Consider the following 16,354-nt stretch of genomic DNA (forward strand, 5'->3'; position numbering starts at 1 on the left):
TTCACTTACCTTATCCATACTTTCACCGAGTGTCATATTGACATGCTCATATACCCCTTCAAAAGTATTGAGGTTTGTAAATGATAATTTACATTTCAGTCTTAAATGTTTATAGATCCATAATCTTTAGGACACAAAGTTCCTCTTTCATTGATACATGCACACAGATTTTTAAAATGATGGACACAGCACCTAGGAGGACACTGAAAGTTTCTTTTCCATAGATGGAACAATTTTAAGAATTCATTACCAACAGACACATTCCTCAAGTGTTATATAGTTCATTTGAAAACAGAAGTTCTAAATGTATGAGATCATCCTAATGCTTTCATCAATTAATGTAGTTCACTATGTGCAGTGTAGCTCAAGAATGAACCTGAATTACTTCAAAAGCTTCCAAATTATCCTCTCCCAGAATAGCTTAATATAAATATGTGTTTACACTATTGCTTTCTTCATTCCAGATGGAAGATTACAAAACACCTTTTATTACAATGTCATTATTTATTAACATTTAGTTTCTGAGAAGTATTCTATTCTGGTCTGTCACCATGCATATCAAAATATTTTCTCAGCTCTTAAGTTTGAGAACATCCTTTCCATCTCAAATTTGAAGAACATGGTGCTGTAAGAAGATTCTAAATAACAAACTGTATTTTGTTACATTGACCATTTAGCGATGCCTTATCATGGCTAAAACAATGACACTTTGACATAGATATTTGACATTTCCCATGGAAAGGGGACTCTATAGCGCCTCATTACAATATATTCTCATGGTTGACAGAGAAAGAAGCTAAGGATATAAAACCTTTTTGTTCTTTCAGTGTTTTTAAATGCAAACAGCCTTAATATTGGAAGCAGACTATGCTTAATGGAATTTAATCGCATTACTGAATTTAGGTTAGTCCCTTGCTCCAAATACTCCTACAAGTATCATCAGTATATCATCATTTTAGCCATTGTCCATCCAATGCAGGATAAATGCCTCTTCTGCATGTTTCCAAATATTTATTTTTTATTTATTTATTATTCACACTTATAGACCGCCCCCTCTCCCGGAGAGGACTCGGGGCGGTGTACAGTCACTAAAATACGTTGTAAAATACATACATAAACAGTTAAATAATTAAATACGTAGGTGAAGGAGGTTGTGAGACTGTAATAGAATAATAAATATAATACGTTAAAAGCCTATTAAAACCCCAAACCCAATTAAAATAAATGAATCCCGGGAGGTAAAACTAAGAAAGTGCCAGGCCAGCTGATTGAAATAGGTGAGTCTTTAACTTTTGCCGGAAGGAACGGAGGTCGGTGGTAGTTCGAATGTCCGGGGGGAGGTCATTCCAGAGGGTTGGGCCCATCACAGAGAAGGATCTACTCCTAGGTGTCGCCCGCTGGCATTGCCTAGCAGACGGCACCAGGAGGTCTCGAGCTTCCTTTTGACAATGCTTGCAGATGTCGCCAATGATATATGGTGTTATTTCCACTCTTGATACTATTGCTTGATTTACACAAGAAAATCTTGCTCTATCCTAGAAGCAGAAAGGCCCTTCCAAGAAAGCTCATTCCTTCTTGGGGAGACAAAAGGGGAGAGAATGATGACAAATTAGCACAACTCTTGGGCCAGGCTTTGAATTCAGACCATTCACATCAGATGGCTTAAAAGGCAATTCACAAAGCACACACCTTCCAGTCAATGTTGTTTCTGCTTTTTATTGTTCCACATAGTTAACAAAAAGAACTATTACACAGACAGCCCACATCTTATAAGTTTATTCCTCCTTTTTCCTAAATTGGAGCATTCATAGGTTAACAACTTCTGCAATCTGGTGCCCCCAAAACACCGGATCTCAACAGTCTTTGCTGGATATACTGGCCGAGGATAAAGGAAGCAGGAATATCAGGTTGAGAAGACTGCCATAGATATGTATGATATGAAGGCTTCCTGGAAAAATAACAGTAAGAGTACTAACACTTCTTTTTTTCAAAGATAAGTTTCATGAGGAAGAACGCAGTGGAAGATTTTTGTTTTAAATTGTGGTTATAAGCTTTCTGAACAATTATGTGTCATTAACTTATTTCCATTCAACCAGGTTTCATTTGTCCAAACTGTCAAGACTTGTTAATTTTAAATTGGTTTCTATGCAAATGTACTTAGGTTTAAGCACTACTCAACAGTTATTCTTGCTTCTAAATGAGCATGTTTGGATAGCTTGAAAATCTGCAGATATATTTTCAAAAAATGAATCTGGAAGATAGAGAACAAATCTGAGGAATTTAGTGTGCCGAAATCAAGATCAGTCCAAGAACAAATGAAACATTCCAACTTCTCTGGACTTGAACAGACAAGTTCAGTACAAGAATTAAGTGCTTAATTACCAATGTTTGCACTCAAGGATACATATTTGTTAATCACTAACATGGAACTGAATATCCACAGCAGAAATCTTGTGCCTTAAAATACAATCAGTGAACTTTTATTTTAAAGAAGATTAAAATAAAAATTTGACAAGCAAATATACATATTACAGTAAAATTCATTCATTTTGTGCTCGATGTGCACAAAACACATTTCTAAAAGGCACCAATGTTTTAAAAGTTTACCTAATTCAATCCTGGTTTCCAGTTTCCTCTTCCTTCACTGAAGGAGAAATCCTAAAATACTAAACTTAACAAGAAACTAGCTGCACCAATCCCTTTCAGGGATTTTTCTTGGCTTTATTTATTTTTTAAAAAATCTATCATTAAAATATATGAAATTCTGCATTGATACTTTACTTCATACCTTTAATTGGATTAAACCAACAAGTTCTCAAAATCCACAAAGGCTTTTTCTTAACCCAAACTACATGGTATTAGAGGCATTTCCATCCCCCACAAGAAAAAAGTAAGTTGCAAAAACAGTGCTGTGTATCAACAAAAGAGCTCTTTTGCATACACTTCCATATCTTTTAACCCCCACACTTAGTAATAATTAAGAAAAAAAAGACATACAAATTTCAGTTCTCATACTCACAGATGAAATGTTAACTTACTTAGCAATTCAATCTGTCAGGATTTGACAATGAAAGAGTGTCAGCTATACAGTCCTGCATACAAATTTTATGACATAAATGCACTATCTGAAATCCTCACCGTCTATATTCCAATGGCTAGAAGAACACAGTGCTCAAGTATTCTCCCTATTAGGTAGATCTGCGTTGGTTCTTGTGAAGTTTATTACCATGGTCTCCACAAAGATTTGGAAAGGCTGGAAGAAGGCACATTTTGACTCCTAGACCTGTCCAGTCCATCCAAAGAGATGCAGCTTTGCTCTGCCTCTGTGTCTTCCAGATCTGAGCAAATCTCTTCACTGGAGGAAGGTGAAGGAAGAGGTGAAGTGAGACTGGACAGACTTAAAGTTCCATGTGAACTTCCAGGCATTTGAGAAGGCCCATCTCCACTTGGCCACTGGCTGATGGAGGGATCTGATAAGACATCCACAATCAGGTCTTGAAAACTGCCTTCGTTCAGCGGCATCGACTCCAAAAGGTGATTCAAGAGCTCAGCTGCAATGGTAGAATCAATCCCAGGACAACTGGAGACAAATGTATGAACTTCATGCATGCATTGAATATATCCAGCTGCAAAGCGTTCACTGGCCTCTTGTTGCATTTTGTCACCATCTGAGATGCAGGTAAACAAGGAAACAAAAACAAGCAAGTCACAAATCACCTCTTTCTATTTCTTCCATCAATAATGTATGCGAATCAATCCCCTCCCCCCATCTGTCTTCTCATAAAATCAACTAGATATTTCAACTGTATTACACTTGCAGTCATGTCTGTGAAAAACCCTTTTAAACTAACATTAAGATCTTGAATGGAAGGATAGTCAAAATTCATTTCAAAATTTATTGGAAAAGCCACATTATTCCCAAGGGGGAATGTCTTAATTGAACAACCTCCACTTTCAGAAGACAAAAAGTAGCCTTTCAGTTTTTGTGCGTAAAAGTCTTTAAAATGTTTTTATGACATTTTTTAACAATTTTACTTTTACGAAGCCGCAGGGTTGCAAGAAACTCGGGTGTCCAGTTAATTAAGATTGGGAAAAATCACTTATCAGTTATGGATCCAACATAAAAGATACAGGCATCGGGAAAGGATACACTGAGTTAAGAATAAGTGCAGTGGCTCAGGGTGGCTGGAAAGTCAGCAGACCTAAGTGGCATGTAATGTGGTGAACCACCCTCTTCCTTGTCCCAGGTCCTGCAATCCTAGCAGTTTGGATTGACCTAACAGGTCAAGAAGGAAGATCTTGGTTTTGTTCTAAAAGAATATGTTCAAATCACCAATATCAACTAGTGCCTAATCAAGTTATAAGAAAGGAACAGTGTCTACTGTCCAATTGAAGGAAATAACCCAATCACAGAGCACTTTGAAAGATATGACTGCCTTTCCCAAAGAGTAATTATAATTAGTCCAATTACAAACTCCATGGAAGCAGCAGAAGCAGCCTGTATTCTGGCAGGAACGGGTCTTTTAGAACTGTTACCACCCCTTGTGCGGAAAAGCCAAGCAGGAGCATCTCCTGGGGGAGTTCACTCGCCAATCTACCGGAGGGTTCCTTTTCATGTAGCCAAACCCCCGGAGGATGAGGCGCAGGGACGGACGGCGGCCGCCGACACTCACCTAGCGACCTGCTCTGCAAGACTCCCTGCACTCGCTTCACCGTCAGCTCCAGCACCTCGGCGTTCTCCATCTTCGTCTGGAACTAGAAGAAAGCAACACGCACAGCCGAACACAAGATGGTCAGCCCAAGCCTTCCCCCCCCCGTCCCCGCCAACCCTTACGGGGGGTAAGATCCCCACCCGGATCCTACGGCCAAGTCACCTCGGTTTCCGACAAGATCAGACGCAGCTCCTGCAGGCTTTCGTTGATTCGCGCTCGCCGCTTCTTCTCCACCAGCGGCTTCCTTGCCTGGCCAAGGCGGGAGGAAGCAAAAGGAAAGGGCGTAACTAGCAACCGCTGCACGCGCGCGTGGATGCCTAGGCGAGCCCGCTTGAGTTTCACCCCCATGAGACCACCCCTCCCACCCCCACCCCTCCCTCGGCTCCCAGGCGCCTCACCTTCTTATCTCCTCTGGCCTGGGAGAAATCCTCCTCGTCCCGGCTCGATCGGGGTTTTTTGGAGAAAAAGGAAGGAGCCATAGTGGTACAGGGCAAACGCGGCGAAAGCAAAGGACAAGCAGACAAGCCGGCGGGTTAAGGGGGAGGAGAGGAAAGGAGAAGAGGCGGCTCCTATCGCAGCAAAGCCGGGCGCCCCCCGCCCCCTTTTTTTCCACCACCAAAAAAAGGGGGAAAAAAGCCTCTGCTCTCTCGGGGCTAATTTGCAGCTCTGCAAGCCCCACTCGGCGCCCCCTCCCGGAGCCGCCGCCGCCCCAGCCATATTTATAGCATCTGATTTGCATGTCAATGAGCTTATTGGACGCCGTGCGCAGAGAGGAAGCTCAAATGTGGACCCGAACCACCAATAAGAAGCGGGCGCTTTGTCTCCTCGGAGGCCGCCGAAGCGGCTTCCTCGGACCTCGCAGAAGGGGAGGAAATCGGACCAATGGACGTGAAGTCCCGTCCTACGTGCGTGCGTAGGAGTTGAAGTGGGGGAGGAGGCGTCGGGGTCGGTTGTGCGGAGCGTTTTGTGTTTCCGTTGGCGTGCTTTTTTTTTTTTTTTGCGGAGCCTTTCAGTCTCGTAGTTATAAAGAAGGGCGTGCTCGGTCCCCCCAATAAATCTCTTGACTAGGTTTGCTAGAAAGTTATGATTCCAGAATCTGGCCAGGATAAAAAACTGCATATTAGGGAGACAGATCTCAGAAAAGCATATATTTGTGTAAACCCCCCTCCCCTTCAGGCACTGAGATTTGGGGAAATGTCTTTGTATAACAAAGAAATGTTGACCGGTCTCTATACACAGTGGAAGTTTCCCTCTCTCATATTCAGCCTTTGGGATTTATTTTATATTCAATATTGTGTTGATTTACATCTAAACTTGGAAATCTCGATCTATTGAACTGAGAAAGATTTCATTATTTCTTAAGGTTTTTCTTTTTCTGCCAAACTGTAAACCTGACAAAAGTGACTGTTGCTCTTACAGAACTTGATAAGTGACTGCCTGCTGTTACAGAACATCTGGACTGGAAGGATCTCTGGGAAGAACAGTGGAAGCAATTTTATGGAATGACACAAAAATAAAGTAGTTGCAGCTTTATGTAGAACATTCACAAGGCAACACTTGTTCTTGGAACGAATGCTAACATAGCAGCACTGATAGATATGCCTGGCACATCACTAGCAATTCTACAAAGGCTCACTGTCAGTACAATTGCTCACTGCTTTTATTTTACTACACAGGTAGTCCTCGACCTACAACAGTTTGCTTAGTAACCGTTTGAAGTTACAACAGCACTGAAAAAAGTGATTTATGATGATTTTTCACACTTCACACAGTTGTACATGATTTACTTTTGAATGCTTGACAACTGACTCACATTTATGATGGATGCAATGTCCTGGCGTTGTGTGGTCATCTTCTGCAACCTTCTAAGAAGCAAAGTCAATGGGGAAACCGGATTCACTTAACCATGTTACTAATTTAACAACTGCAATGATTCACTTAACAAATGTTGCAAAACAAGTACTAAAAGAGGACAAAACTCACTTAATAAATTTCTCACATAAATTTTGGGCTCAAATTTTGGTCTTAAGTTGTGGGCGTGCAACCATAGAGCATATTCCCAGAGCGGCAACTGCCGGAAGACTCGGCGTCCTATCTTCGTGGTTTGGAAGCCGCAGAAAAGCCATGCTGGGGCAGTGGTGGCAGGTGGCGGCGGCAGCAGCGGAGGTGCCCTGGCTCTGCAGGGAGAGTTGGGCTTGTGAGCGGGGAGCGGAACAGCCGCTCGCGCAACCCCCCTCTCCAGCCATGCAGAGCCCTATTCACTGACCTAGGGGCATTCCAAAGGCACTTTCATCAAATGCACAGAGAAGCTGGACTGATGTATAATTTAAATTGGGATGACATGAGGGAGGAAGATACGTTGAATCCATATGAAAATATCATCAAATCTATCATATATATAGGCAGACCGTATGCCATAGTTGCATTTATTCCAATCCACTTGACAGAAATGCTCAATTGAGGGAATTAAGCCAGACATTCAGGAGATTGAGTTAACCATCTATTGAAATTTATTGACAAATCAATAGAGACAAATCAATTTTCAGGAGACATCATTTTAAAGACCACGTAAATAGAACTATAAAATGCCACTGGTTGTTAATAATAGCTTACAGCTCAAAACACTCAAATGCATTATTAATGTGCCAGAGCTCATAATGGACAATGATGCCATGCTTTTTTAGATACTGGGTGGCATGTCCATATTTACATACAGAGTTCAATCCAACCTGTGGTAGATTCTCACAAGCAATTAAGAGGTATGAGACCCTGTAAGAAACCCAGATGTCTATCCCCCCCCCTCATTTACGCCAACAATGCCATCACAGGTTCCAACAAGTACAAACACAAGATTAGAGGGACTCTCACATGCTCTGCTCCAATATGATAAATGACATCATCTGCTAGCAACACCCCTCTCGATTCTACATAGGACAAACAAGGCATATTTTGTGCAAAATAAGTCTTGGAACAAATTTGGCATCAGGACTCAAAGACGATGTTGAAAGAGCATTTTAGTCTTCTTGGACATTGTGGCAGATCTCGAAGTGACTGTTTTGGAAAAATGGGACTGTGACTTCATCACTCATCACTGAGTGAGATCTGAATTCACATACATCAAAAGGTTTCAGGTAATCTTAGAAAATCTGTAAGAGCCTATTCCCTTTTCAACACAGCATCCTGTGCCCCATAATGGAAACATCTAAGATAATTAACCAATAATGATTGTTCCCTGTTGCCAAGCAGCAATAAACCATTTCCCATAAACAACTGTGTCCATTATGTCATGTATTCTAATATAATCACAGTGATATTGTGACTTAGCATAGAGGTAGCAGGTCTGCTTGACAAGCTGTATGACAAAATGGTTTACAGATACAACTTTAGTGATCATTACATTTCCATTATCACATTCCAACTAATAAATCGTGCCTTTTGTTGTCACTGAATTGCCTATTCTTCACTTATATTTCCTAAATGTATAATGAGTTGCATGATTGTTCTACACATTTAACTATCTCTTACAGTTTTTCCCAGTTCAGTGCCTTACAGAGTGCTGGGTCTACAATTACGATAGATAGATGATAGATAGATAGATAGATAGATGATAGATAGATAGATAGATAGATAGATAGATAGATAGATAGATGATAGATAGATAGATTATAGATATAGATATATACATACATACATACATACATCATACATACATACATACATACATACATACATACATACATACATACATACATATATATATATATATATATATATATATATATTGTTGTCGTAGATTTTCACGGGTGTAGGTATGCTGGTTTTGTTGTATTCGGGTCTTTTCCCGTGTAGGATTGAGATTGTCTTGGCAACGTTTGAGCAAGATCTCACTTGCCATCTTCAGGCTGGGCATTTTAAGCCCACTGCTTTTGTTTTTGTTTTTTTAAATGTATCAGAATGTCAAATAATTACAATTACATGATCATAGGAACTAGGAAATTTGGGAGATCTGCATAATTCAGTTTGATAATATTTGAGAAGTATATACCTTCCCTGCTTATCTTTCTTAAGTAGAAAGGGGAAAATCCTAATAATTACACTAATTTGATTGACAGTGATTTGATTTCAGCAAGAAGGTTCAGAAAAGTCAAGGTAGTGGCCGTATGGTCAAAGACCCGCACACTACCTGTGTTACTTTCACAATGCACTTTTTAATAGGCTGGGTTTTCTATTGCACAGTCACCTTCTTGACTTTGACCTATCCCTGTGGAAATCATTGGTGATGGGATGGAATCCATCCTCAGGTGCTAAAAGATCTCAGCCCACTAGGAAGAAAGATAATTTTTTCCAATGATTAAATAAAGATAGACTCTAAGTGAACAGGATTTTTCCTGAAAAGGTAAATGTAATGGTTTGGAAACAGGACAAAGCCACAAACTAGGCAATGGCAAAAAAAGAGACATATGAGCCCACAGAAGGGATAGGGGCGCACAAATATTTCAAAAGGAAGCCTGCTTAGTTTCTTGGATTGTAAAGGTTAGGGGGAGCGAGATCTACTTTCAGTCTTACAAAATTCTGCTAACGTAATGTTATAATAAAAATAGAAGTAATATGTTGGGTATGCTTCTTGTCTGGACTACCTTGAAAGTCTGACAGAATTATATACCATCAGATATCTTTCCAGGATAAAACATGCTATATAAAAACCCAACCCAACCTAGTCCATTTTATTTTTATTCTTGATTTCTATTAACAACAACAAAATCCCTTCCTTTTCAGTTAACTACTGAGTATATTATGCTATAGCCCCATGGCTTATTCTGATTCAAACTTTAAACTGCAGTTGGTTTTATGCAAAATATCAAGCATTAACCAGCATTAATAAGAACCATATTTGGGCTCATGCAACATACCAAGCCAAAACTAGCCAAACTAACCATATTGTGGCTTGGCTCAAAGTATGAAGCAGGGCAGGATCAGGGCAGTGAGTAAGTAACAGTAAGTTATTATAAAAAAAATATTTTAACTGTCACTGAAACTTTTTCTTGTAATAGTCAATTTGTTGCTGATCTGGTGTCTTTGCAAAACTACAGATTCAATGTTCAATAATTCTTAGCTCTGCTGACAGTGCTTACAAATGTAGAATGGAAGAATGTAATAAATTAGTTCCACATTTTACAGAATCAGTTAATCATTTTGAATTTTTTGCTCCTTCTATTTACCTATTCACAAACTTTTATCACTTGGCTTTCCACTGCAAAAAAAAAGTAATTCAGGAGAATTCAAAAGAACAAAAATCACTAAATGCTGAACCATTGTTTATCTTTAATGAATATTCTCTATGATACCTTAATAGCTGCTTCAAATGTGCTTATTTCCCCCCAAGATGAGGCTGTAATCATCATCAAGAAAAGCCACCCAAATTTCATATTGATATGGTTGAAAACATTTTATCTTCTTCATTCATTTTTGCGGCTGGCATTTCCTCTCAAACGAAAGAATGAATTTCTGCAGCTTTGTGAATGTAACTTGATGGTGATGACAGTTGGCAGCTGCAATCCTGTCAACAAGCAGAATCAAAGGAAAGCATTAGATCTTGTCCCTAAGGAGAACAACAGGTGTTCATTCTGTCGTCTTTGTCTCCTTTTTGGTCTTCTCCTTTCTCCTTGCTCCCAGTCACTTAGGCAAAAGATGCCATATTTTCCCTTATCAATAAAATGAAATATATCTACTGTAGATGTAGGATCAGTTATCAAAGGCATGAAGCTACATGAAGTGCATTCAAGTATATATATTTTTCCTATCTAACATTTTTATAAAGCATTCTTTATTATTGCCAGTTGTTTTATTTAATTGTTTAAAACTGAAATTAAAATGTTTAACTGTAAACCAAGAACTGTAAACTTCTTTTCCCAGAAGGCATATAGATATGCTGTTAATAGAGGTGGTGGTGGTGATACTATTAATGTTAGCTCAAGTCAGAATTATGAATTATTGGTTATCATTATGGATAATTGATTGTCAACTGACTAATTCAACTGACTAGTACACAAGTATATAATAAACACCCTGGAATAGGCAAGCCAAATGTTTGTTTTAAGTATTGTAGAAAACTGCATGGTCATTTATGCATAATCATAAGGGAAAATTTGTGTGGTGATGGAGGTAAATTTATTTTTATTACTATAAACTTGATGTTTTGCCTGTATGAAATGACAAACATGCTTTTTTCTATGTTTTATATATATTTATTCTCTTTATTCAAATTTTAACATTAAAATATTTTTAAAATATTAAGCCAAAACAATTCTAATCAATTTCTGGATTAGTCTCTTAAAATAAATCATGCTAATCTCTCAACCATATTGATTTATTAAATGTAGAGATTCATCAATATTTAAGTGCCATAAGAAGCTTGTGTAGTTTATGGTACAAAATATGAACAGTCCTAAAGAACCTTTGTGTGTCTACATTCAATAATAATTAGGGCTTATGAAGCAGCTATGAATATTTTATTTGCCTGGGAAATATATCACCATATATAGGATCATCAAGAGGTTTGTTGGAATATTATATAGGATAACTATAGGATAACTATATAATTACACATAACCATAATAACATTATATAGTAACTAATAACACTATGTTTTACCTGCCTTTCAACTTTTGCATTACTGCTATGGTAAAGTAGATTTCAAATTTTGTTTGACTACAAATCCAAACAAAAGAGCCAATGAAGGCCTCTTTGACTGTGTTTCCTAAATTGTCATCCTGGTAGGCCCCAAGTCCCTCTCAGAAGTCCACAAAATCAAAATTATTCACCATACTATGTCGAAAAACAATAAGTGTTATAATCCTATCAAACATTATGACAAGTGGTAGCTGCAGAGAATGTGTCAATTTTAATTTTAACATGGTAAATATTGATAAATATAACACACACAAATAAAATCTCTTTTGGGGTTCTCCTTAATTTTTAAAAGTAGAAAGGGATCCTGAGAGAAAAAAGTTTAAGAGACCTGCTTTACACTATGGCAAAATTTGTAAGCAAAGATAAAGTTGGCAAAGGTATGTAAGATGCCTTGGCAGATAAAAGAGACTGTAAATGACATTTCATCTCTAGGTACGGAGGAAATGTGAAAGAGACTAAAAATAATTGCAATTTAATTCCTTATAGTAAACTACGGACTGAGGGCAACTCTGGCAAGGTTCCAAGCTTCTATTATTATACCTTACTGTTCTGACCCCCCTTCCTCCGTTGCCCACACAGAACACACACTCCGGAACAGTACAAGGGAACAATGTTTATTGCACAAACAAACAAGAGGTTCCGTGGCAGCAAGCCACCAAGAGAAAACTCACAGGAACAGAACACAAAAGCAGCTATCCAGCTTGCTAGAATTCCAGACTAGAACTTCTGGCATAAGTCTTCTGTTGACTGCTGCAAAGGGCGTATGCGCAGTCAACCCTTTTATAACCTGGAAAGGGAGCCTCCCAAACAGCAGCTGAGAGCTCTTTACCGCCTATAATTACGCCCACGCTCCTTGCGTCTATGGGTGCGGCGGTAACGGGCGTCCAGAAACGCCCTGCTGAGTTCTGACTCACTGTCTCGTGAGTCTTCCCCGCTGCTCCAAGGCATGGCATCGGGAGCCCCCCTCCTCTGGCTCTCACTGCTGCTCCATGCCTCAGGTGCCTCCTGGTGGCCGACCAGACTCTCGGATCCCTGCTCAGCGTCCGAACCCTGTCCAGGGTCACCCATCTCCACTGGGGCTGACTCGTAGGGACCCTCACTCTCGGAGTCTGGTGGCAACGGCAACGGCAACGGCAACGGCTGGGCCACAACACCTTACAATAATGAAATATGGTTTCAGTAGTCTTTGCGTTGTCAACAGCTACCTCCTAGCTGAAAATGTTGTTTCTCTGTCAAAATCCTGAAGAAGATGGTGACCATACACTTACAAATTAATTTAGAAGGAGCTGATTATCTAGATCAGGGGTGTCAAACTCAATTTCTTTGAGGGCCTCACCAGGGTTGTGTTTGACCTTGTGGGGCCAGGGTGGGTGTAGTCAGCTCAACGTCACTCATGTCAGGGGCGCCTGTGGGGGCCTGAGCACTATGCCAGCGAAAACGGACCCCTGAGCTCCATTTTCAGCTGCAACAGCCTCCTGCAACCCTCTGCCAGCAAAAAAAGAGCTTGCGAGGTCTGCCTGCAGCCCTCCTGAGCTCTGTTTTCACTGGCAGAAGTCACCATGGCAAGTCCTTCACTGTTTCCAAGGACTCCATGGGCCAGATCTAAGCACCCTGTGGTCTAATCCAGTCCCCGGGCCTGGTGTTTGACACACCTGATCTAGATCCATTTCAGTTTGGCTTCAAGTCTTACTACTGCCTCAAGTGAAGCTTGATTGGGCTGAATGATCATCTGTTGGAAGAGAGACATGAGTGCTACTAGTTGATTCTTCTGGTTCTCTGATGGCTTTTGACTTTGTTGCTCATGGGATATTGCCAGAATAGTTGAGCAACTTCAGAACTGGATGCCTTATGCAATAGCCCTGATATATATATATATAAAGGCAAAGGCAACATTAAAAATAAAAATATGGTTTTCTGCCTGGATGGTCTTCGGTAATGAGCCGAAGGACAGAAAGGGGGAGTAATGAGCTCCCTCTCATATTTGGGCATACCAGGGGTTGTAACACAAATACATGTGTGTGTGTGTGTGTGTGTGTGTGTGTGTGTGTATATACACATATGCATATATACATTACTTGATGGAGTTGATGTATGCAGATTAGTCGGCTGTTTTATAACATCCTGTGTGGCTGAGGTACATCTTCAGAACCAAACGCCTAGCCGACAAAGACCACCTGAAAACTGAATTATACACTCTCACAAACTTATTAATCTCCAACGGATTCCAAAGAAACACAATTACCAACCAAATCCAAAAGGCGACACCTCCCAAGAACTGAGACATAGAACAGGACAAGGGCATCATCCTCCTCCCTTACATCAAAGGCACCACTGATAAAATCAGCAAAATTCTCCACAAACACAATATCAGGACAGCCTTCGGCACTGACCAAAAAATAGCCAACACCTTAAGAAACCCCAAAGACAAGATCCAGCTAGAAAACCAAGGAGTCTATGAAATACCATGCAAAATCTGCCCAGCCACATACATTGGACAAACTAATAGGAGAATAAATGCACGCATCGCAGAACACAAGAACGCAGTCAGAAAAGAAGAAAAAACTTCCTCTCTTTTCCAGCACCTTAAAGCAACAGGACATGAAATTGATTTTGAAGGAACCAAATTAATCTTCAAAACTGAATACTTCAACAAGAGAATAATTATTGAAGCCATCGAAATAGAGAAACACCCACACAACATGAATAAACGTGACGATACCTCCCGCCTACCAGACATCTGGAAACTGGTCCTAGTCAACAAACAAGTCCCAGCCACGAAAACTGACACCGGACCCAGAACAACACAGGACACCACCACCAATCACCCTCACCAGACTCAAACCCAAACCCATCCCATAGACGAAATGCAACCACCATCCAGAAATCAAACCACAGCGGCATCACCAACTGCTGTACCCCGCTCCGACCCCCACACAAAACAAACTGAAATACGCCATGAACACATGGACAGACTGCAAACTCGGAGCCAAACCAAAGCCCGGGATGTTACATCTGCTCAAAACACTGTATCACAGAACTCAGGAGGTTATAACGCAAAGGCTCAAGATGTTACAACGCAGACAACCTCCCAGGATGTTGCAGCACAGGACTCAGGATATCACTACACTAGAGCTCAGGATGTCATCACACAGCCCATTACCCAGGTCATTACAACACAAAAGACTAATGGGCACACAGCTAGTACCTCAGCCACACAGGATGTTACGAAACAGCCGACTAATCTGCATACATCAACTCCATCAATTAATCAAGATGTAACAACACAGCCAACCAACCCGCTTACAGCAACAACAACAGGACTCCACACACACCCAACAATATTTATAGAAAGATGGCAGCTCCGATCATGCTTTGCTCGCACAAACATGAAGCCGAAGGCACCAGCCTGAAGATGGCGAGTAGGACTTTGTCGAAACGTTGCCAAGATACTCTCAATCTTACATGGGAAAAGACCTGAATACACCAAGACCTGCATATATATATGCATTGCAGTGGATAGACAATGGCTAAAATGATGATGATGATGCCACAAGATAAGATGTCTTCTCTCTTTTCTTCAGAACAATTGGAGTTCTTTCCCTCACATTACTACAGTATTACTCCACTTGTATTGTGACTGAGTGGGGTGCAAAAATTGATCAATTTTGTTGTAATGAAATGGGATGATGGTGCCAGATATTCACTAACAAGACAGGAAAAGGAAATAAGCCATATTTTTCAGCAAAAAAAGCAGGCTATTCATTATACTAGGTTATAAATTGGTTTTATCTTAGATAGTTGTATAACTCCTGGATTTTGGTTTATAATCCATGATTAGTGCAGTGTGTGAACCCACACAATGTTTTCTTTTGAATGTGTAAATAAAGTTAAAATTGTAGCTATGGGAGTTTTATCCCATATATTACCTTATATCCGGTCAAATGGAGATGGCCTAATTTTATATTTTTAAAAAGAAAACTTTGCACTTTCAATGCTAGTTTGTACTGAACAAGCTGTAAATGTATTATCTATTCCGGATACTATAACAATACCTTCCAGGATATATTGTATATAAAGCACAATTTCACTTCAAAAGATATAATTTTGAAGAAGTTACTTTTGTACTTTAGTCAAAAGTATAAATATAAATATAAAGAAAAACAATTACACTAATAGCAAGAAAGTGATCTGAAGGGAAAATAGATTTATCTCCTGTTTTAGAGATTGAAAAGTAATCTCACATCTCCCCTAATCCCCATGGTATAAAACTTCAGAAGTTGTGGAACTAAGCTTCCATGGTTTCCATCATCCCTGATAACTGGTCATACTTTGTGGAGCTAAGGAAAGTTAGATTCCAACAAAGAAAGGTCATGGTTTCTCATCTCTATTTTCTCCAGTGATAATAATTATCTAGTCAGTTGAACTAATAGTAGAAAAAAGCATAATAAAGTACTGATTTAAGACTCAGTCTTAAAGCCCTTAACTTGCTTCTTTGCTTTACTTTTCCTTTGTTGAAAAATAAATGTCCCATGCTTAATACAACAGGTATGTAAGACAGTCTTTTACAGGCTGGTCCACCAAGCTGTACTGTATAACATTCTAGTCATTCCCCAGCCTTTTAACTTATTTCTTCCACTTGCGCTGAATTCATCCTGGTGGCTTTCTTTTTTTGTTTAGTTAACTTTCGTTTGGTTGGTTTTTGTATCAATGAGTTTCGGCTGCTCTCTACTGATTTTATCCTTCACTGAAAAAAAAAAAAAAACAGCAGCATTTCAGGTTCCAGTTCATATGTACACATGAAGCACATAATAAGTATTGTTGGGAGTCAAAACAAGTTTTGTGGTGGGAAAAACAGCACTGAATGCTAGGATTTGCAATGCGCTCTGTGATTCCTTTGACCTTGTACCCTTTCTTGATTAAAATATTAAGGCACTGGTGCTGTTGTTTTTTCT

General features: G+C 39.7%; 1 protein-coding gene across 1 annotated transcript; it reads right to left on the reverse strand.

The window, feature by feature from the left end:
- Positions 1-1,676: 1,676 nt before the first annotated feature.
- Positions 1,677-5,390, reverse strand: LOC309393611 (transcription cofactor HES-6-like). Its single transcript, XM_081956010.1, has 4 exons — positions 5,111-5,390; positions 4,875-4,961; positions 4,674-4,755; positions 1,677-3,668 (listed from the first exon to the last, which is right to left on the reverse strand). The coding sequence occupies exons 1-4, from the start codon at positions 5,189-5,191 to the stop codon at positions 3,223-3,225; spliced, it is 696 nt and encodes a 231-aa protein (XP_081812136.1). The 5' UTR covers positions 5,192-5,390; the 3' UTR covers positions 1,677-3,222.
- Between the last annotated feature and the right edge of the window lie 10,964 nt (positions 5,391-16,354).

Source organism: Natrix helvetica (genome assembly GCF_964273705.1).
Source record: "Natrix helvetica genome assembly, chromosome: 5".
In the NCBI taxonomy this organism is placed as follows: domain Eukaryota; kingdom Metazoa; phylum Chordata; class Lepidosauria; order Squamata; family Natricidae; genus Natrix; species Natrix helvetica.